The sequence below is a fragment of the Cygnus olor genome, chromosome 14 (genome assembly GCF_009769625.2).
Source record: "Cygnus olor isolate bCygOlo1 chromosome 14, bCygOlo1.pri.v2, whole genome shotgun sequence".
In the NCBI taxonomy this organism is placed as follows: Eukaryota; Metazoa; Chordata; class Aves; order Anseriformes; family Anatidae; genus Cygnus; species Cygnus olor.
In genome coordinates, this window is record NC_049182.1 from 15422623 (window position 1) to 15446295 (window position 23673).

General features: G+C 38.2%; 1 protein-coding gene across 6 annotated transcripts in view; it reads left to right on the forward strand.

The window, feature by feature from the left end:
- The window catches only part of SLIT3 (slit guidance ligand 3), a 513498-nt gene that overhangs the window by 241586 nt on the left and 248239 nt on the right, over positions 1-23673 (forward strand). For all 6 annotated transcript variants that reach the window (XM_040573726.1, XM_040573730.1, XM_040573725.1 and 3 more), the window contains one exon: positions 21702-21773. In XM_040573726.1, coding sequence (XP_040429660.1) covers positions 21702-21773 — 72 coding nt within the window. The remainder of the gene's footprint in view (positions 1-21701; positions 21774-23673) is intronic.

Genomic DNA, 23673 nt, shown 5'->3' on the forward strand with positions numbered 1-23673 from the left:
TACATAATTTCAGTGGGTACACTTAATTGAAACAGATTAAAATATAAATCTATGCAGCTGATTAGCTGATTTTTTTATTTTATTTTATTTTATTTTTTTAATCTTGAAAGGTCAACTGGGTTTTTGACACTCATAGTCTCACCAGAAACCTGCGTAAAAGACATTGGGCAGGGTGTCTTCAATACATTTTATTTAGAATGGACGTTTATGACTGGTCGTTGACCTTGAGATTCCATTAGCAGTAATGAAGGGCAGGCAGTAACGCTTTTGCAGAGTACAGTAAATGAGGCATGTACACAGAAGAGAACAGGTCCACTGCTCCATGCTGTGTTGGGATGTGCCACGGCACTGTCACTGCAGTTGTAGTTCCCGTAGCATGAAAGGAAGGAGTGATACTAACAGCAGTGAGACTGCTTTGGAAATATTTTTAGTTTACAGTGTGTTGGAGTTCCACTTCTTTCTCCACTTCCCTTCTTCCTTCCTCTTTTTCCTCTCTTCTTATTGGTACGATGCAAGCCAAAATTTATAATCCTCTATAGAAAAGAGGACAAAATTTGCTTGCCTAATTGCATAAGGAGTTCAGCTGACTACTGTCCTAAGGAGGTATCACCAAGAAATAAAATACAATAAAATGTTTCCGGAGAGCCCTTACATGAAAATGTTTTCAACACAAATTAATCAAAAGATTTCAGACTGGCCTTGGGTGACATTTAGTGTACCCAGGAGCACAATGTGTTGACTCCAGAATCATCTTCTCCAAGCTCAGGTGGCCCTTCCCAGTGAGCTGGGATGCAAGCAAAAGGAGTGAGTAGGAACATGTTGCTTGTGACACAGCTTAAATGTGAGAGAAAAGCATATAAGAGTTGGAAGCAGGGAAAGGTGACCTGTGAGGAATTTAGAGGTACTGTCTGAGTGTGCAGGAATGGGAGTAAGAGAGCGAGGGCCCACCCTGGAAGGACAAGAAGATATTTTACAGATGAAGCAGCAGCAAAAAGAATTTTTAAGAAAATGTGGAGCTGCTGCTCAATAGGTAGCAAATAAATAATAATAAAAAGAAAAAACAGTGACCACTTAGATTTCTTTGAGCACTAGCAGTCTTGGTAAAAGGATGGAGGTTTTAAGGGTTATTTTGGATAAATCTTATTTTTAAATATAAATTCACCTGAAAATCATTCATTTCCGTGAGAATAGCAAGTTTGCTTTTGGAAATGAGGCTTGATATCTTTTGTCATTATATCAAGCTGAAAAAGCAATTTTGAACCCCCTACATACACGTGATTTTCTTTCAAAACAAAAGGGAGAGAGAAAAGAGAAGCTGTCCCCACCCAAGCAGCAAACTTTACTTTCTGTTCCCTGCAGCAACCACCTTCATGGCCTTCTCCTGAGACATGGGGATCATTCCTGCTTTATTTGGGATGCTTTGTAGCATTCCTGATGTGATGTGCTTCTGCTTAAAGCACACCGCTCATGTGCAGCAGCAGCTCCTGAAGCTGCTAAGCCTAAACTGCCTGTAAGACAGTAAAGCTCAAGACTTTCAAGAATATCATCTTTAAGCTAGCATGTGGAGGTTTCTAATGTTATGGCCAAGGTGCAGGAGACAGCCTTGCGTATAGAAAATGTTCAGCTTGCTTTAGAGTTAATAAATAAGCATTGTGAAGGAAAGAGTGAGGAGACAAAGGGGTACAAATGCTGACCTCATCTTCCCACCAAAATGGAAGGTGGCAGGCCAAGCTGCTATGAAGGCGGCTCCTTACTGAGGTGCATGTTTTTATGCCCTCTCTCATGAAAGGAGTGGAACCTTTTCTATTTCAGAAGGCCTGCTGGGGTTATTTTCTTCTTATTTGTAGGAGTTCATGAAAGAATGACTCTGGTAACCACTAGATGTATCTGTCTATTGTTTTGCAACTTCTTTTGTAAGTTCTTTTGAAAAATTGACAAGTGGAAATTTAAGGCATGTTGATATATACTAAGTTAAGTATACTCAGTGCACAAGTTGATTGATAGTGTGCTTACACTACTGACTCTGGTGTAAATGCTCAAAGGTCCTGTTTGAAGTGGGAAATAAGAACTGCTATCCAGGTTTTAGGTATGCCGTGCTAATGGTGCGACAGTAAGACGGGACAGACTTCTCTTTAAACATTTTTATTCATTTTGGCACAGGTGGGCAAGAATTATACTGGTGTTGTAGACAGAGAAAATCTTTGACAAATACTGTGACCAGACCCACCAGAAAGGTGAAGCTTATTGTATAATCATCGTCTTCCTTCTTACATTAGTAAGCATTAAGTCAATCCCTTACCTGATACACATTGACTGTATGCATCCTTGACTCATTTAGCATTATCTAATCTGATTAAAAATAACATATTTAGTATTACTCTTACGCATTAAGGATATTTTCTTGGTTCTCAACAATATTTGTAATGTTTTCTCTTTCAGCCTAAAGATCTTTGGTTAAAATGAAAGAATAATAGTGTTATATGCTAACATGCCATATATTAGAGGCTTTGCTTCTGTATAATAACACAGCTTTGAAGAAACGCCTTTATTTTAAATAGATATACATTCACGAGATACATATTCTCTAATCATTCTCCCTTGCCAAGTATGTTTTTAAAAATATTTTGGCATTTAACTAAAATACACATCTTCATCTTGTTAAACTGAAAGTAATAACTAAAACAGTGATTCCATTTCATTTGAAAACCAGGGTTGGTTTTTTTGTTTGTCTGTTTGAGTGCATTGTAAGCCTAATTTTGAAGTAAACTTTCATTGGCCTTCGGTTATAAAATTAAAATACTTCTTTCTGAAGTCTTAATTTAGAGTTTACTGCAGCAGAGTTGTTGAGAGACATAAGCACTGGTTTACTGGGAAGCCAGTGAGACCTGGCGAGGAAGCTTTCAAACTGAGTATCATCTTCTTTTTCCAGATATGTTTTAACAGCAGTGGATTAGTACTTTTTAATCTATTGCTTATGCTTGCAATTGCAAGCTAGAGTGCTGTGAAGTGTTGAAAGACTGGAGGAGCTTTTCTCCAAACAATATTTTTAGGCATTTTTGCAATAAGGACAGTAGAGTATTTTAGTGTTACAGCAAAACTGGTTTCCCTGCAACTTGCCATTTGTAGACAAAACTGTCTTTGAGATACCGGCATAAACTATTATGAAATCTAAGTAATTGAGTTTCATGGCACAGCCATGTCCACCACTTGAATTGCCCCTCAAAAGCTATAAACTCCTCCTTCATTTAAAAAAGTAAAATCCAAAGCAACTTGTTTAGTAATGGGAAAATCTGCCTGTTAGGGCATTCCAGCTTTGACTGTGTGGTTTCTGTGATTTGAAGTTAGCTACCCAGATCTTGGGTCTCATTAGTATTGAGGGTAAAATAAATAAATATATCTTTCTCTGTGAGTAAGTATAATCAGTAAAACACTAAAATAGTCTAATGTGACTTTCTTATTAAGGATAACTGATGGTTTGGTTCTGCATAAGGTCTTTTGATTAGATGGTTTGCTCTGTTTGAAAACATGTACCTGTTTGTTCATCCTTTTCCAAGAACACAGCATATTTTAAAACAAAGTAGTAGAGTTGGCTTGGACCAAATACCAGGAAGAAAAAAGGAATTTTAGTCTTTAATAACATATCAAATCCTCCCCTTATCCTCTAAATGTGGAACACAGGGGAGTTCAGCTTTACATCATATTACTGTTTAAGCTGAAAACAGTGCTATTTTTCATTTTTAGTGGATTGAAAACCTGGGAAATAAATGCTTGTTTAAAAGTTATATATAGCCTATGTCACTTTGTTATTTTCTGTTTTCCTGTTTCCTTAGTTCAGACTTTCTCAAGTAAAGCTAAAAATTAAAGCAAGTTCTGATAATCATATAGATTCTGTTGTCTCCTAATAGAAATATATCGAGGTGTCATACCTATCAGCCATCTTTACATGAAATATTTAGTTTTTATTTAAGTTAAAAATTCTACCCTTGTATCTGCAGTTTCAAGAATGACTATGAGAATAAAATTGATGCATAAATGAGAGAGATTTCAAGAATATGCCATGGGATAACAAACCAATTCAATGTCATCAGTGCAGATGAAGAAAAAAAAATAAACTTCTGAATATTGAGAAAAGAACACATTCATCATGGTCAGTTTTTAGAATGATACGTTAGGGCTTAAAGTCAACCATTACATAAAAGAATGAACTTCTTTTTTTAATTTATAAAGCAAGAATTGCAATACATACAACAAATGGTATGTGAGAGCGTGGAGAGAGTTTTGCCCTTTTTTTTTTCATTCCTAGCCCCAAACCTCCAGCAATAGCATAACACGCAAATTCTAGCTGCTGTTGACGGATTTTATGGCATTTTATTCATCTGTCAAATTTTACATTTAAATAGAGTATCAGGAAGCTGCTCCTCATTTATAGAGAAAACAGTCACCTTAAAAGTAAGCAAAGGTGTACGACAGCAGTTCTAACTGTGGGCTCTGATTTCTGGTAAGGTGTAAAACACTTATGGACGTATTTACACACACATTCTGTTATGAAGAAACACTACTTATGGAGAAGTCCCAGCAGATAAATGTAAAAGCTTTGGCTTTTTTTCTGTTCTAACATCTTGTTTAGGCCACTAGCCGACTGTATTATTTTTTTCCTGAAATTAAATGTATTTGATATAAAATTGGAAATGTATTCTGAACTGATGTTTAGTATTTCTTTAGCTTTGACTGTTGACTACTGCAATAAGAGGATAAAAAGCTACAACAAAATGGTTAGCTGTTATGTTCAGAATGTAGCAGAACAATCTAACTGGAATAATGCAATTTAAACACAAAACAATTGTTTGTAGTTCAACTATATAAAGAAAACAGTGGGTACCCTAATTAAATAAGAAATTATTTTCTATTTTACTTAAATAATGGTACTGCAGAATGTCAGAACTGTCACTGTAAAGACAGAAAATTAGCTTTTGTTAACCAGCAGAAAATCAGTTTACATTGTAAATATTTGTAAGAATACTGGAGAGAGGTAGGATGAGGCCTGTACAAATTAGTCCTCTTCTCCTTTCTTGACATTTTAGCCATCATTCTTCAGACTTTTTTTAGCCTAAAAATTGATTTATATCAAGGAGTTTATCCTTCACTGTCACAGAAGATGATACCATGGAATTCAGCTAAAGAAATTGATTTAATGGTTTGACAAAGGAGAAAAATTAGATTGGCATTACAGAGAGACATTTAATAAGGATAAGAAATAAAGTCAAAGCACTTGTAATGCATGTCTCTTACTGTTGTTCAAGTGTATCATTTAAAATACTGTTGGTAACTGCGGAGTGGGGAAAGACTGGGGAAGTCAGCCATAAGCAAAGTGTTGATTGACGTTTAAAAAAAATGCTACATTTCTTAGTTCTGAATCAAAATTATCAAGTCATACTTGACTTGTGATTGTAGTTCTGTACAGGTGTTTGCAAAGCCCAGCACAGGTGATGGAATATTTTAAATAAATACTTTTAAAAAGTATTTACAGGCAGAATCAGCTAGTTGGAGTGTAACATACAAAAACCTGAAATTGGAATTATTATAAAATTCAGCTTATTATTTAACTGAAAGTAAAGATGAAGGAATGATAAATGCAGCTATTTTACATGGTGTTTTGTACATGTAGCTCCCCAGAGATGATTTTTGTTATCTTCAGTTTTTCTGCAGTTTTTCTGCAGTTATGAGGCATTGACTGAATCATGCACAAACAGGACTTTTTCCTTAGTCTGTTCTTAGCAAAGGAAGGGGCGCTTGGTGTTGTCTGGTCACCTGCAGTCCTGCTGGAGGAGTCTGCTAGTAATTCCAAGCACGGCATTTTTATAGCACTTCACTTGAAAGCACACAAATAATTTTACATGCGAGTTAAGCATGTCTCCCTGTAAAGGTAAAGGCTTGTGTCCCTTGTTATATATTAAAGATCTGTGTCATGGAGACATACGATGACTTTGTCAAGGTTGCAAAAATGCTTTTAGGACAGAGCCAGGAATTATTCCAGGAAATGTAGCATCCTACACTTTCGTTTGTTCCCTAGATGAGAATTGTCCACCTTTCTGACTGCAGAAGACCTTTGCTTTGGTTATGTCTTTTTCTAAGGTCATGTTGTATGTTTTTGCACTTCTGAGCTGGTAACCTGCAAGACTGGAGTTCATTATTTTAGAGTTTCCAATAAAACAAATATTTCTGATCAGTGTTATTTATGGTTCCATTCAACTGGGTAACCAATGAGACCAGTGAGACCTGAGGAAGCAGCGTGAAAACTAAGCAACATTTTCTTTCTGGAGGTATGTTTTAACAGCAGAGGGTTTATACGTATATATATATATATATATATATATATATATATATACACACATGTGTGTATATATATATATAATTTTTTTAATATGTATTTTATTAATACTTGCAATCATAAATTAGAGCATTGTGAAAAGTCAAAGGACTGGAAGAGCTTCTCCAAAATGAATTTTCTGACACTTCAGCACCACTTCTTCAGGTATGGATGTGATTTTAGAAAGTTATGTTTGGTCAGAGAAGGTGGGTACAAAATTAAAGCAAGCCCAGGGTAAAGTAGAGGTCCCTATTGCTTGTGGGGTAGGATCCATGCACCTCCAGGCATTATACTACCATAGCCTGATAAAGAAGTCTTTACAGTAACTGCAAGTCTGGATAGAAAAGTTTTACTTATTTTTAACTTGGAGGAAAAGAATAATTGTGAGCCTCAAAGGAGAAAAAAGCCTACGATCGTTTAGGTTGAAGTGCTTCTTAATTCAAATGGTGTGCTGCTTAGAGAATTTGATAAGAAGGATTAGAACTGGAAAAGAAAGACATTTTTAAAAGCAAAGCTATTACAGGGTTCATTACTTTATTTATATGTTCTCCAAAATCACATGAATGAAGGAAAAAAATGAGAGAAAAAAATACTGGCTTCACTTCAGAATGTCAATTACTACTTTTTTAATCCTCTTTTCACAATTTATTTGACATCTTGAACAGTAGCCAGAAAAGCTATTATAACTATAAAACATATTCATTGGTATAAATCTCATTAAGTTGAGCAATTTAATTAAGGTATTGACATGCTTAATTGATACGTGCAGGGAGAGACCATTTTCATATCTAATTTCCATATGCTTTCTGCTTTTAAAAAAACTAGCTCCGTAAAAATGTTATAGATTCAGCTAAGCCCTGTCATCCCAAAGGAGCACTTGCTACCATTTACCTTGATTTAGAGCCAACTACTCCTCTAAGTGGAGCTCCATTAAATGGATCTGATGTATGCCTGACTCAAACATGCGTCAGCTTCTCTTATGATCAATAGTGGAATATTTATATTAATAAAGCACCAAGTTAATTAAATAAAATAGTCTTCTGGGTAAACTTAAGATACTAGGGGATGGGCAGAGAATCAATATATTCTGCCATTTGAACATTAACTATGTGCTCTGAAATTTTATGTTATCTTATCAAAGATGCTTGCAGTGTAGAAGTCTCAAATACACAGAAACTCCCAATGCAGAAAGCTCCGAAGCATCCTGTGCAGGATTTGCTTATCGAGTTAAAGAAAAACAAACAAGCAAAAAAAACTTTTATCTGCATGGCAAAACTACTAAACCGCCCTCTTTATTCCTACAAACCCATTGGACATCCTTTTGGGGGGGGGGGGGTGTTGGACTGGACACAGTCACGTAGGTGTTTTCCCAGTTGCCTGAACTATTGCAGCCCTGCTGGAGAAGCAGCGTGCATGCGAAACTGCCACTTCAAGTTTGTTTTATCAGTGAGGGTCACAGGCCATCTGTTTCAGTTTTGAATGAAATACCCTAAGGAAACTTGAAAAAAATGCCTTTAAATTTGCTGGCCACTCGTGAGTACGTGTAGTGTAAGTGTGGAGCGGGGACTGTGCTCTTGTGCTTGTGCTGAAACCCTCTCAGACGCAGCTGGGGGAGAAATTTCTGCATGAGTGGGTCTCTCCTGAGCACTATGGAAATGTACCCCTGCTCAAAATGTAATCAGAAGCCTCAGTCCCAGATTCACATCATTATTTTGTTCTGAAAAGACAAACTCTGCTGTTCTTGTGGTATTGATGTAATTTCATGCTGGTGGCCTTTGAAGGAAGCAGGTCTCCTCAGGTACCATTGTAATGCGCTGATACTACTTCATCCTGCCTTTTATCTATACTTTAGGGTTTCAATTCAGTACAATAAAGTGAAAAATGTAACTAACTCTGCTGCTTTAAAAGAATGTCTGAATTTGACAACCAAAAGAAATATGTGAGTGGTAGGGAAAAATCTCAATTCCATGTTAATAGGTTAGTAATCAGCTTGGATTTTGTTCTGAGTAAAAATGTTAGCATCTTTTTGGTCAGGGGCACCATGGCATTGCCACAAGCAGTCACCCCTGGTCCAGAGGGGAGCAGCTGCATGCCCCAGCCCTCCATGAACTTGGCCAGCAGTGCACGATCCTCGCCAGTGCTGGGCTCCTTCTCGCTCTCCTCATGCATCTTGGAATCATTTGGAAGGTAATGAGTTGAACTGAGGGAGTTAGAATATATCCCTACAAGTTCCTTCAGGCCTCCCTTCTCAATTTTAAAAACCTAGAGGAGCCAAACTGACAAGCAGTCCCTGCTGAGCAGGCAGCGTTTTCTGCATGTCGCACAGCTGTAACGTGGGGCCAGCATCTGACTGGAAGATGTCAGTGAGACACCTTGCCTTGACTTCTCTGAGAGATGCTGTCTGCTGTGTGAACTGTACAAAATCATCATGTAAACCCAGAGGGGGGTAACACGGATTAACGTACAGAAATTATTGAAATAATCAGTAAGAGTAGTTCTGGTAGAGCAGAAAATGGCACTGAAGATTTCCTGTCATGTATGATTTCTCACTTGGTCACAGTGGAAAAGCTGAAGGAATAGTCTCCTCTCTCTTACAGTGAATATTGTCTTCCAGTAGCTAATTTCAGCTTTTCCTGAAAATATTTGACTTTGTTTCTATTCTTATATTGATATGGAACCCTCAGAAGAAAACATATATATTTCGTGTGGTTAATACTTCAAACTGTGCTTCATATATGGAGAAAATTTCTGGCTCTTGTGTAATATTGCTAATCAAAGCATGCATGTTACATGTGAAAATTCAAATTATTTGACTGTGCTTTTGCTATATTATCGTTTTTGGTCAAGTGTTGGTAATACATCCCAACCCAACCATTTAATGTTGGTTTGCCTTTCTTTTTTCATATCATTCTTATGTTATATGATTTAGAAAGACTGAACAAAGAGTGCAAGCTAGAAGCCATATTGGAACCATATGTACTATAGTTGGATATAATCTATATCATAATCATATAAATTTAACAGGGTGGGATAGGTTTAGGTAGAAAACCACTTTCTGGGTTAGACGTAGTTCCCTGGTATTTAGGGTTGTCTTTCCAGAAATCAGCTTTTCAAAGAAAGGGTGAGCGATTGCATCTGAGCGTGGGTAAAAAGCAGATTCTACTATGAACCAAACAAAAACCTTTGCATATGGAACTGCAATGCAGAAATGATTGTATTTTTTGTCTGACTTTTAGATTCTGCCTCTTGTTTTATTTATTTATTTATTTATTTTATCTAGGTGTCTGAAAGTAATGATGCAAATAAAAAAATATCAGGATGTAAACTTTCTGAGCTTTATAATGTAGTGTTTTTTTTAATAAGATAGAACTATTAGTGTCATGTGAAAACGTTTCAAGTATTATAGTATCAAATACAAGACTTAAGGAGATATGAGTTCTTTAAAATATGTATATTTAATGTGGAACAAACATTTTGCAAGACAACATGCCTCCATGTTCAGTGTTAGTTACAGCTGTGGTATTTAATTTTAGTGTTTCTTGGGTAATCAGTTTATTTCTGAGTTGTTAATTGATTTTCTTATTTTTGTTTTCATTTTGGCAGTATGCATTAATGTTATTCAGAACAATAATAATTGAGGATGCCCTCCTCCTGGTCAGAAGCTTAGACGGATCCCTTCAAGAAATAATAAAAAGAAAAGTAAAAATAACGTAAAAATGCCCCAAGCTCTCATTATCACTTGCATTGATTGTCTTTTGGCAACAATCTGAATGCGTCATCTAAAGCAGCAAGTAAAGGGGCTTCCGCTGTCTAGGCGATGTGAGTTCTGTCTGTGTTTGAGTGTGATTTTTTCCAAGTGCAAAGCTCTGCTTTGAAAGTAAAGTAAAACACCTTTACCATCAAAAACATTCCTGGCAATCACTTTGTACTTAGTGTTAGCGTATACGTGATGCCCTTTAGCTAACTGTTTTTCCAAAAGCTTTTTGAAGTAGTTTATAACACAACAGCCGTGTCGCAAATTGAAGAAACTTTAGTTTGGGTTAATTAAAAGCCAAGTGTTATTGTCAGGTAGAGTTTCTTCTGCAGACTCACGTAGCTGCAGTGGACTTTAGAGAAAGTTGTCATACTTCCCAGCAGGGATGAAGTCAAATCACTCTTGAATTTGATGTTCTTTGATTTGAGAGTACTTCAAAGGTAGAACAGTGATGTGTAGACTTCTTGTTGCTTCTCTTTGGAGTCTGTTATGCAGGAGGCCCTCCTCCCTCTCCCCAGTCTATCAGCTTTTTTTTTCCCCATTTAATTTAATTTTCTGAGCTGACATTGTCAATCTGAAATTCAGTAACATGCTTGACAGTGACTCAGAGGAAAGCCAAGTTCATTTTTGGAAGTGGCTTTATGCAAATAAATCCTTTTGCAGATCACTGAAGCAAGGCATTTGCTGATCAATCAGAGTAGTGCCCTTGTTTCTTGTCTTCTTCAGGAATAAAGCTCACAATGTGCCACAAGGATCTTTCTGACTTATTTTAAAGAGTTCATGTGTGCTCACATCTCCTTATGAGTATTTTTGTGTCTTTGGGGGTATGAAGTGAATCTGTGTCCCAAGTAGAATCTGGAGGTTTTCAGAAAGCAGACTTGGAGAACTTACCTTGTAACTTATTCAGGCCAGACTTGCTTGTAAGTGGCAACGAAGTTCTAGGGAGACTGTTAATTCTTGTGAATTGTCTTGGTTTTAACTTCATCTTTAAAAAAGCTTTAGCTCCTTGGTAGGTGTTCTACCAAAACTTTGAAGTGACAAAACATTCAATAGGATGAGTGACGTGATTAGAAGTTGAGTTTTCTTTTGGAGGAATTTATTCTTTTACATGTACATGTTAGCAGAAAAATAGTTTGTATTAATTTCTCTGTTATGTTAATTAGCATGTTCATTCTACTAGTAAACTTTGATTTTATTTTCTGTATTTAAAACAGCTTTTATTTAGATTATTTTTTTTTTTAAACCTAGCAGTATTGAATGATACAATTTCTGTGCACGGAGTTTAGCTTCTTAGATGGTCATTTAAGAAAATAAATGATTTGGTTATGCTTCAGTGAATCTTTTCTTGTATGTGTGGATCAAGTAGTGGAATGAGGTTTGGAGGTATCATTCAGCTGTAATGGTCAGGGCTGACCTGCTCTGAAATAATTGAATAGCCTGTGGGTTTGTGGAACTTACTGTAAAAGGGGATGATAGTATTACTTAAACAGTTGCGTCTTACATGAATATCCCCAATAGAGTTAACTACTTTATGGTATTACATATTGGTCTAATAAATCTAAATATCATACCCACATAGAAAAATGAATTAAGGATACAGACCAGTCTGAAGAGTATCTTCTTACAACTGCAGTGTTTCACAGAGGCTTTCAGGGATTAAACTATTCATGGTAGGAAAGATATATAAATGTGAAGTCATAAAGTCAAAATAGAAGCTAAAATATTGTGAAAGAAGGGACAGGATGCATAAAACTGTTTTGTCCATTGTCTAGAGCTTCTGTAGTTGTTAATGGAGTACAGACCGCTCAGTGTTTCCACCACAGATTTTCCTGCTACAAAATTATAATTTATTTTTAAAAGCTCACTTACAGCTAAAGCATTAGCGTGTCCCTTTTACATTGTTATACTTTCTACCCCAAAATAATAACCTCGTGATAACCAGGGCTTAGCTATAACCAAAATGTTGCTTTCCTTACTGAAGTGTGTTCAGATAGTTTGCAATTCATTTCTACCTCACCAATGTGAATGAAATGTCACTGTAGTTGGTTTTACTATCCATGGATTCTGTATAATTTCTATTACCTCTGTAGTCACAGAAATGCTTATGGTGATTGTGCAAACAAATTATTGGCCTCTTTCTGGAGAAGTTCATTAAAAATAAAGCCTAGACTTTTACATATGTAATTGCTCTCTACTCCTATTAAAATAGTCTATTTTTATAGCTGAAACACAGGATCACAGCCTGGATTAAACAAATACTATTATGACTGTGATTTTTATTCTGTGTGTTGTTTCAGTGAACCAGATTATAACTGGTCAGGGAGGTATTTTGCTCAAGGTATCAGTAAAGTGCAAAAAGTTATTTGCTATAAAAATGCTCATCATTTAACAAATACAGGACTAGGTCAAGAAAGACCATTGAAGAGCAAGTCTCCCTCCAGATGCTGATCAGTTATTCAGTGATGGCACAGCTTATTAGCTCATGTTTTATATTTATGATTTCATATACTTATCACCTAAAAGTAAAGACTCACCATATTTTTAAGAAGACATGACCAATAAACTGCAGATACCTTTTTGCTAAGCAATCATACTGTGCTTAACCAAAGCTAAGGATCTAATCTGTGGAGATCAGAAGAAGGTCATATTGCCTCTGATTTTTATTTACTATTTACAAATATACAGGATGTCTTTCCAGCACAGCATAACTAATGAAAGTGTAAAACACAACAGGTCAACAGTGCAAAAGCTATGTTTTGAACTAGCTTGAAAGAGAGAAGCCTCCATATTTCTGGATTTCTACTTTCAAAAGTAATAACATTAAAAAGCAGCAAAAGAAGTGTTTGCATTCATACTCTTTTAACAGCAAGTGAATATTTACAAAAATGGAGGATCACTTAGAATCATTGCCTTCTGCTGATGTCAGTGCTTGCTGCTAACTCTTTGAGGTGCATGATGTTCCTGCTAAATCATTTTAGTGTCTCCGTGTTGTAATCTCACTGGGGTGGAGGGCGGTGTAATAGTAGTGCCTCGGTAGAATTTGGTATTGCGTAGGAACATCATCACAGTGGGTCACTGTAGTGTCTGGGATCCAGTTGCAAATGTGTAGTGGTACTGGATAATTCCACATTAAAAATAAAATTATCTTTCAAACAGAATCCTTCTTAAATTCATTGTCAGTCAACATTTCTGGTTTGCTGGCAGGCCAACCTTGCCACCTGTGATAAGCCTCAGGGTACAAATTGCATAGAATGGAATACCCAGTGTATCACCCAGTGACTTGCAGCTTTTTCCCTGTCTCTTCCCACACCCTGCTAGAGTACCTTGCTCCAGTCACTGTCTCTGGGTCTTACTGTCTCATCTATTAAAACGAAGAATTAATTTTCTTGATAATGCTTGGTAAAGCACTAAAGACCTACATTAAATGCCACTAAAAAAGAAGTGTTATTGTCATTTATTTGTCAGAAGCTTTATCGTATTTCTAGAGGAGTGCTTCTCTTCCTCAAGTGTTTCCTCTGAGTCCGCTGGCTATCATTTGCCAGTTCCTGCTCCTGAGCATATTGAAAGTTGAATGTAAAGACACTGAGGTACGGTTTGATTTTTCTGCTTACGTTCCAAAGGATAAAATAGATGCTGCTTTCTAAAACAAAAATTTGATTTGTCTCAAGATGTGTGGTTTTAAAATAAAGGTCTCCTAAATACTGTCTGATCAGTATTTAATCAGTATTTTGGAAATGGCAGGAGGAAGGAGAAAATATTTGCCCTTAAGAGATAACTGAGACATAGATTATTGTTCATTTAAAATTATAAAAGTATTTGCTAACTTTATAAGGAATAATCTGGTAGATTTAATTTTCTGGGTTTGTTTTGGGTGCGTTGACTGCCAAATGTAGCACTGTGTCTAATTTAGTGAAACTGAGGGCTTTTGTTCATCTGAAGTGACTGGGCTTTTTTTAAACCTCTTGCAAAGAGTACACAAATGTGTGTTCTCTGTTCTCATAAGCATTTAGAAAAAAAAAAACACACTTTACTGAGAGACTCCTGTAATATCATTAGGACAGTAGTCATGAACCTGTCCAAGTCCATGCAGGTTGGATCTGTTGGAGAGTTTTTATTAACAGATGGCTTTTAATTTGGTCTTGGAGAAGGAGAAAGGTTTTGCTAAAATAATTATCTACCACTGAGGTCTTTTTCTTCCTTGATTGCTTATCTAACACCCTTTCCCTGTCTTCAGGCTCAGCCCATATTCAGTGTCCTGCTCTAAATGTCTGTGCACGTCTATGTGACTTGGGTTAATGAGACTTCGTGAAGCTCTGAGTGCACATTGCATTACCGAAGGGTAGAGTTACCATCTATCACCTCTCAGTAAAACCTGATCAACAAAGAAATCTTGGTGTTTGTCTTCTGCAAGCTTAGCAATAGTGCATGACTGTGTGAAAGCGCTGAGTACTGGTTTAATTGGAGTCTTTGAGCTAAAGTCCTTCTCTTAAAACAAACAAAACTAAGCCAGAAAGAGTTCCTCAACAGTTTCCCAGAGCATGAATTGATATTTAGCTGTATTGTGTAGCAAAAGCACAATCACCTTGTCTTGCTCAGGCTGCAAAACATCTGTAGGACCCGCTCTTGTTTTGCAGAACTCGGATGCTGTCAACATCTACACTTTTACTGCAGTAGTAGCAGGAAGATATTTTTTTCCCTTTAGAAAATCAGCAGCGATGCCACGTTTCCAGCGAGTAATGCTGTACAATACTGCTGTACGATACTGCTGTTCTTAAGCTCTTGCCTTGTAGCCCATCGGCAACAAAGCTTATCCATTTTTCCTTTTAGACAGAGAGCTATAACTGCTACTTTATGATAGGTAAATACCATCTTTTACAGTGAACATCCTGAATGAGAGAAGTTGTGGCTTCACAGAGTGCATGAGGCCCCTCCTGAGTATGGAGGTGCTGTTGTGTCAGGCTTGCCGCAGCTTGTTCCTGTTGCTGTTGGAGGGAGGCATTTTGTCTATGCTTTTCCCACCTGGAAGATGATAAATATCTTGAATATGTCTTGCATATTTACAAGGCTCAAAGTAATTCAATTGTCCTTAGCAATGGAGTCAGTTATTTGTTAATCCAGCTATAGAACAGGAAAAACCCTAATATTGAACAGCTTTGCAAATACTAGGACAATAGCTCCAAGACAGGAATAACAGTTAGCTGTTGAAAGTATTAGATAGTATCTTAACCATTAAAAAGCTGCCACACAACTTTGGCAGAGCAGAAAAAAATCTTTTTTTCACTGTAAGTGAAATACCGATTTAACACGATACAGACAGAGGCTTATTAAAAGTTGTGGTTGAACAGATGTGCAGAGTCTGTGCTGATCTGATTTCCAAGTCTGCACCCTTGAGCTCATGCATACTGGTACTTATACCTCTAAGCACATTTGCCACACAAGGAGTTCGCACCCATTTCTTGTGTACCTGGTGATCGCTTTTGTGACTCTGTCTTCTTAACACACACTTTTAAAGCACAGCAGCCTTGCAAGTGCATGCTTATTACAAAGAAGACAAATCTGCATCCTTTTCCACTGTTTCCTGAGAATGAGTGACTGGAGCTGGGTAGGAGGATGTGACCAGATTAGCTGTAAGATTGCTCGCATCTTTGAAGGGACATTTTATCAATGGGCAAGAAGAAACTAGCAATTAGAAGGGCATCTGTACTACAGCCATTCTACTGCTGGTTTTATGGTGCTGGTCATGCTGAGCTAGAGGCTGAGCAGGGCTTGAGACATTGCAGGTTGTTGTGGATTGTAATAGAAACTTTGGGAGAAGACAAAGCTTCCCTGGGAATGGTGCACCTTTAGCCAAAAGAATAAGTCTCTGCCCATATTCATGTTCTGTGCTGGCGTTGTTACAGCAACGTTGTTTCCCCTATGGATTTCCCCTTTGATTTCATGTGTTACCCCGTTTTGTCTTGCAGACTCTTGCCTTAGTATGCATTGGTCCCTTTGCCCTCTCTTTTCACCCTCTGGAAGTTATCTTCCATCTGTCCATCTGTCTCTTGCTATATGAAAAAGCTGACTTGCTTATCTCTTATTATGTGTTATTGAAGAGATACCTATTCTCTTTAGATTATGATCTCTAATTTTTCCCTGTCTGTGGCTCTTTAACTCTGTAATTGGGTTATTTAAATCAGAAAAACGTAGGATAGACTTGGCGTATAACATGCTGTATGAATTAAAATTATTTCTAACGAGACAAATTGCAGTCACCAGTTTGTATTAAGAACGTGTCCTTTTGCAGAGTAATTCTGCCTGCCTTTAGCCTGGTTGAAGGTAGGTTGAAGAATAGTCCCTAACCTTTAATACTGCAAAAAATCTCAAGAGCATCTATTTTATTTTATTTTGGTAAATGCATATGACTGAAATGCTTTTAGCCCAGAAATGCTGTTTGGTGGCAGGATGTGAGCAAGGTACCAGTATGAATTAACTAATTCTCATTCTTCTCAGCCGCGTGTGCTGTAACTGGAGTGAACCTAGTGTGCAAAGTATTTATTTCTTAGCACTGGTGGTAGCCATCGCACTTTCTTAAAACCAGCACCCAGACCTTTCCATTGTTTGCTTAGCAAAATAAAACTAAACAACATAAACTTCCCAGTAGTACCATGTCAGGAAGTGATTGAGGGAAGCAACCGGTTAATTTGCAGTCTCCGGCTGTATACAGTTGAATCAATCACTGCTTGTCATATGTTTTTCTATCAGCCACTGTAAGAGAGTTGTGTGAGAGTTCTCTGTGGTTATTCCAGAGGCACAGTAGAATTGTGGATAAGCTAGAAGGTATTTGAAGGAATCGTGTTAGTTAGACCAGATTTTCCCTTCTTTTTAGTGAACTTTGGTTCCACATGTAATGGTTAATTCTGTGAGTTTCCTGTTTTATTCTGCAATCAACATACAATGATATGCTGGGAAAGATACACACTAGGCTGTGAGCCATTTGGTCACAGGTTTTTTTACGTCTTCTCATTCAACTCCTATGACATTCAAGGGAAGTTCCGTTCTTGAATGGGTAACGGTGAACAATGATTTCTCCTTCAACCTGTTTGAGCAGGAGAAATAATAAGAGTGGTGTTCAAGCACAAGAAGTATTTCCCAGACAAGCTGCTTTTCAGGCTGTCCTTCATTTAAAAAAGTGTTTTGAACTTCAGAATCTGTACACCAAAAAAGATGTGGAAAATAACTGGTAAATACACGGACGGATATATATATATTTTTCGTCCTTGAAAAGGTAGACAACCTAAGCAAAATGCTATCGATTTTGATTTCCATATGCTACATCTAATTTTCAGTACCATTGTAGCTTTGGAAGTTGTGTTGAAGTAGCTATTTTAATGTTTTAGATCAGTAGTCCCAGTGAAGACTCCGTGTTCCAATTAACTGATTTAAGTTCTGTCACTGGCAAATTAAAAAGCAAAGGGGAGGGGGGTGTAATGTATTGTATGGTTGCGTTAAACAGTTGACGTTTCACTTAGGATGCAACAGCTAGCAGTAAAGCAGGAAGCTAAAAAACATCTGTAGCAAAGACTACAGAAGCACTTAGAAAACGTCAGCAGTTTGGGTGTTTTTCCTTTCCAATCCTTTTATCGATAAGGCTCTTGCAAGTCACATCTGAAGATCAGCAAAACAACATTATACTTGCAGAGGGAGTTAATCTCTGTCCAAAGCATTTTAGTTGAATTAAAATAAAAACTAAAAAATCCGTTGACTTGCGCCAACTCCTGCCTGAGTCTGGGTTAGACTAACATGTGGTGTGCCGTGCAGCGAGGGCAGGAGAGCAACAGCTGCTGCAGCTGTTAGCTCCCCACCTCTGGGCTATGGACTCTTGCAGTCAGATCATGAAAGTCTCCATGGCCCCATTTGCCCACCTGTGTGCTGCGAGCGCTGTTCGTTGGGAGCCATCCCGGCACCCTGCTGGCTGTGCAAGCTGTTGGCTGCACCAGACCAGCGTTATCCCCTGCTGGGTTCTCACCCAGTGGCTTCCTCCGTGATCTGTTACCGCGGCCTTGGCCAGAGTTTCCATCGGACAGGACAGCTGTAGGAGGGAGCAGGGGCTGCTTCCCAAAAGAGCCGGGGCCTTAGTGAGGAGTGGCTGCTTCCAGAACCTCTCGGCCATCCACACCTCTTGACAGTTGTGTGGCAGGTTGAACTGGATGAAACTTGCCTCTGGTTATTAAAATCCCCAGAAGAATAATTAAATTTGAACACATTTGTTTGGCTCAACGTTGTCTATACTTACCAGGAAGCAAATGCAGGTGTTTCTGTTGTGGCTGAAGGGAAGTACCAATGCCCAAGGAGAGATTTTTATGAGTCAAGGGCAAGTTTTCTTTCCCTAACCACCTGATCATCGACACTTTTGGAGAACTGTGCACACTCAGACAAGTCTTTAGCTGAGGACAGTAACCATACATCACTAAATAGCTCTATCTTTTTTCCCCTTGGTTACCTACAAATGCATCACAAGGTGTTGGGCTTGCTGCTTCCTGTATAAGCAGGGCCTTTACGAACAAAGACATGCTAACACAGCTTGTGCTTTGGTCGACTGCTTTTGTTCAGTGCTCTCTCTATTATTGTCTATTAAAACAAGGATTTGGGGAATTGAATGTTTCTCTAAAGCTGGATTTTTTCAACACATTTCCTCCTCAAGGATCCTCATGCATCAGGGCATGGAATTCATCTTCTGTTATGAATACAAGTGGCTTAAAACCTTTGTCTAAGAAATACGAAATACATCAGCTATCATTTATTTTTCTTACAGATTCATTGTTTATTTTTTCTAGAATATCACAATTCTTTATTGTCTGTTTGTTTAGTGTTTTGTTTTGTTTTGCTTTGGGTTTTGTGGCCTCATGTTAGTTTATCTGTTTTTCTGCAGTTACTATTAATAACCAATGTTTATTTTACATACTGTCAGGGACAGCTTCCCATTATGTCTGTTATGAGAAGCAGGGAATGAAAACCTGGAGCTCTCTGATAACCTGTGTGGACAAGTTGCTCATTACAGCCCTCTACTCCCAGCAAATTTTGTGAAGTGCATGGGCTGAGCCTGGTGGAGTTTGCTTGCTTATGAAAAATGCTCAACAAGAGTTCGGCACATGGCTAGGAAGCGAGGAACAATTTCCTTAACTATCCCAAAAAGGCGTGATCGTAATGGTGAGAAGGCAGTTATGGAAAATGAAGCATGCAGCTGTGAATTTTATTCCATGCTGCAGCACTAATACCATGCAGGTTGTCAGTTGTTCAGACCGCTAGAGATATTTATGAAATCGGTACACGATACTGGAGATTTAGAGAGGCAGTATTGTTAGATAGAGAGTGCCTAAATGGAAAATAAAATTAATGCAATTTATGAGAAGATTGTCAGAGAAAATAAATCAATTTCCTACAATCTCCTGTTTTTGCCTTACTGCAGGGGAGATCAGAGCATAAGGAGAAAGCAGAAAGCAGTGATATAAATTGGCCCTTTCAGACCATAATAATATTAGAAAAAATACTTTACTTTTATTTTTTAAATTTATTTTTAAACCTGATTTGAAATAATGCACAATAAATACTGGACAAATGTAACTTGAGGTGTTGGTGGGTTTGATTTATTTTATTTCATCTTGCGCTTCTACTTTTTCAATCCCTTTCTCCTTGAGGTCGCGTGGCTTTTTTGCCATCAGTTCTTGCTAATTTTTTGCCCCCCTGAGCAATTTTGTCACACTTTCACCATTGGCTCAAGTTCTGCTGTGCCTCACTGTCACACCTAAGTGACTCCTTGTCCCGAAATCCATCTTCAGCATAAGATTTCCTTCTTACAGGTCTGAAAGGCACTTTTCTTTCTACTCCTCTGCCTTTGGGTTGCCTGATCATTTGTCTGGGTTGAAGGTCTGTCTTTAAAGAACTAATATTTTGTTGCTGGCAAAAGAAAGGGGAGGTGAAGGAAGGGTCAGGGTGTGGATCAGTGTTAAACAAATTGTGAAGGTCACAAAGAATTTTAATCTGGCTTGAAAAAGAGACTTGTATCCAGCAGCACATTTTTGTTTGTGATAGTCTGAATGAACAATTGTGGCTACTTTGAGAATTTGGTGTAGACTGCATGACTGGTATAAATTGAATTAGTCTCATGACAAGGACATAGTCTCCTTTTTTTCTATCTGCCTGATGGAAAACAGAAGAAAGCCCTGCGTGACAGGTCTTGACCTGCAGTGTCAATGTGGGCTTTTGTGACAGGCTCTGATTTCTGGCCTTTCATTTGATCAAGCCAATTTGGTGGAGGCTAGAAAGGAGGCTTGCTGCAACACAAAATGTACTTACAGCAAAGAGTATCTGGTGGCCAGTACAGATGACTGCCTTTCAGTCTTAATAACCATTAGAAAGCCAGGCTTTCTTTCTGAAACAGGGGCAAAGTCTTGGGTTTGTATGACAAAGTGACACAATCACACCAATTAATGTGCTCTGTAACACCCTGTACTGGGGTATCACCTTTCTCTCTCCTTTCCTCCAGCCATCCCTGTGCCCTCCGTTTCCTCCTTTTGCTTATTTCTTCCATTTTTCACTCCTCACCTTCTGCCTTCCTTTCATCTTTCTACCCTTAGTGCTTCCCCCCACTTCGTACCGAGAACCAAAGTGAACTCTCTCCTTGTCTTCCATGCCGATGGTGCTCCAGCAGAGAGATCACTGGGAGCACTCCTTTTCCTTAGCGTGACGACATCCCAGCTCTCTGTTTTTGTGCCTGGTTCCTTCCCACTCCCAGTGCCTGCTCCCCTCCCCCTGTTGTCTCTGGTAGGGGTTGCACGACGGGAAAATTGCGGATGAAATATTTATAGTGCATCAAAGAAAGGGAAAAGCAACTGAATGCAGCTTAAGTAACAGAACGCCACAACCTGCAGGGCTTCTTGCTCCACCTGCACTCACCGTGTGGATGTAATGGTTGAACCTGAAACGTTTTGTAGCATTTAAAGTACCACAAAGACATTCTGAATTGCTGTTTTTTAAACAAGGTTTAAAATTCTGCTCTTCCCACTCACACAATGCAGTGTTTGTTCGTTTTTAATGCATTGTACCTAGATCTTTTTTTTTTCCCATAAATTTACAAAACAATCTGGGTAATAATTGTCATGGTTTTCTTGAATATTAATTTCAAATAAGAGGATATAATCTGAGAATGTGTAACCCAGTGTTTTTACAGCTCATAAACAGTAGTGTGGTGAGAAACATTTACATTTACACTATGGGGTTGCAGTTTTGAGGCATAACATTTATCTGCAGGTACTGTGACAGTGTGTCACGGCATTATGCCTGTGTCATGCCCACATTTCAGTGATGTTTTCTGAAAGCTCTGGCATTTGTATCTCAGACTCTGGTAGTTTTGTTTGGACAGTCATTTCAGCTCATGCCACAGACCTCTAAGGAGACAACGAAAATTTAACATATGTGTGGTGTAACAAATTCAGAAACATCTACTTTTCTAAGAATGTTTTGTTCCATTACATCATGTACATTTGAGAAATGTGTTCTTTTTGTTAACATAATACATTTTTTTTCTCTTCCCTTATCCAGAGACCTCAGTGAAAACCAGATAAAAGGAATTCCTAGAAAGGCCTTTCGAGGAATCATAGATGTGAAGAACTTGTAAGTAACCACTTCATTAATATATGTGGTAAAGAAAATTATCCCTTTGTGGTGAAGAAAATCATCCCTAGGTTACCTCTGGCAGTTACTATTCAAGTACAATGTGGTCAACTCTGCAACACAAAAGGGAGCAGTGGACCCTGCTGTGAACAGCAGGCTGTCATCAAGGGCCCCATGCACTACTTTGGTCCACATGTACACTGTGCAACACACCTGGAGAAGTTTTGAACAAATAAAAAGTACACTTAAAGGCTTTACCTCTCCCTGCAGTGTTGCTTCAAAATCCAGTGAAATCATGATCCAAACCTTGAAGCATAGCCTTTTGCGGGATGAAATTGAGATATTTCGCTTAGCTAAAATTTGACAGTCTTTTGAAAATTAATGTTTTTTAAAAGCAACTAAAGGAAGAAAAATGGGTTTTGCTGTTTGTGTTAATGAGGCTTGTCTGTCTTAGATTGGCCTTTGCCATTTTATAAAATCTAGTTATAAAAATGTGTATAAAAAGACACTTGGTTCTGTATTTCCAGGGCTGTTTATTTTATGTAACAGAAATGCATTTGTGCACATCCATGCACAAACACACCATTGCATTTCACCAGTGAATACAATGTGGATTGCAAAAGGAGATAACAGCCAGCAAGCTGGCAGAAAAAAAACGGAATTTCCTGAGCAAGCTGTCAGCCATGCTCAGAGCCATTGGTATTAGCAGAGTTACCTCACCAATAGCTCAGGTGGAATCTCAAACATAAAATACAGTAAGGGTAGTGTAAATAGTGTGGATTTTTTTACTTTACTTAGCATAAAAATCAGCTGAAGGGGATGTAAAAAGAAAGACGTCTATGAACAGCCTTGCAACATACTCTCCTTTCCTTTCCTTTCCACTTCTTTCCTTTCCTTCCTTTCCTTTCCTTCCTTTCCTTCCTTTCCTTTCCTTTCCTTTCCTTTCCGCTCCTTTCCTTTCCTTTCCTTTCCTTTCCTTTCCTTTCCTTTCCTTTCCTTTCCTTCCTTTCCTTTCCTTTCCTTTCCTTTCCTTTCCTTTCCTTTCCTTTCCTTTCCTTCCTTTCCTTTCCTTTCCTTTCCTTTCCTTTCCTTCCTTCCCTTTACTTTCCTTTCCTATCATTACCTTTCCTTTCCTATCCTGTTTCAGTACCTTTCCATTCCTTTCCTTCCTTTCCTTTCCTTTCCTTTCCTTTCCTTTTCCTTTCCTTTCCTTTCCTTTCCTTTCCTTTCCTTTCCTTTCCTTTCCTTTCACTAAACGTTTTCTACAGGCAGGACGGAAACTGTTAAGGGTGGTCAGCATGAGTCAGAGCATCACCACATCTGCATCCCAGCACCAAGCACAATTCTTGCACTTTCTCTGTAATAATGCACCAATGCTTTATTGCAAGAGTTGTCACATCACTGAGTAGTGCAAGGGAAACGGTGCTACAAGACAAAAGATGCACCATACCTCCCCCAGGCTGGGAAAAATAGGCACAGGAGCAATGCTGTGAGATGCTCCCTGCATTCTCTGAGCCCTCTGCAAGGTTCCCTTGGACACTTTGGCATAAGGAGAATGTGAAGACTTCTACATGTCATGTAGCATTAACAGCTGTTTCTGCAGGCATTTGGCACGCTAAGCTTGTGATTCTTCAACGGTTTGTTACTTCCTTCTATTCAACAGTGAGTTTAGCTTTTCAGGCATGGAGGCTTTTTTTCCTGAATGCCATACTGAGAAAGCACCTCTTAAGGAAGTACATTACATTCATCTAAACCTGGGCTTTTATGTTCCTCTTAAGTGGAAGACTGTTAGAGGACCTGTGTGAACAGGTCTAGTTCTTAAGACAGGAAAAAAGAGTGAAAACTCTGGAGAATATAGCTTATAGAGGGGAGAAGTTTGTGGATTTTAGACAAAAGCACA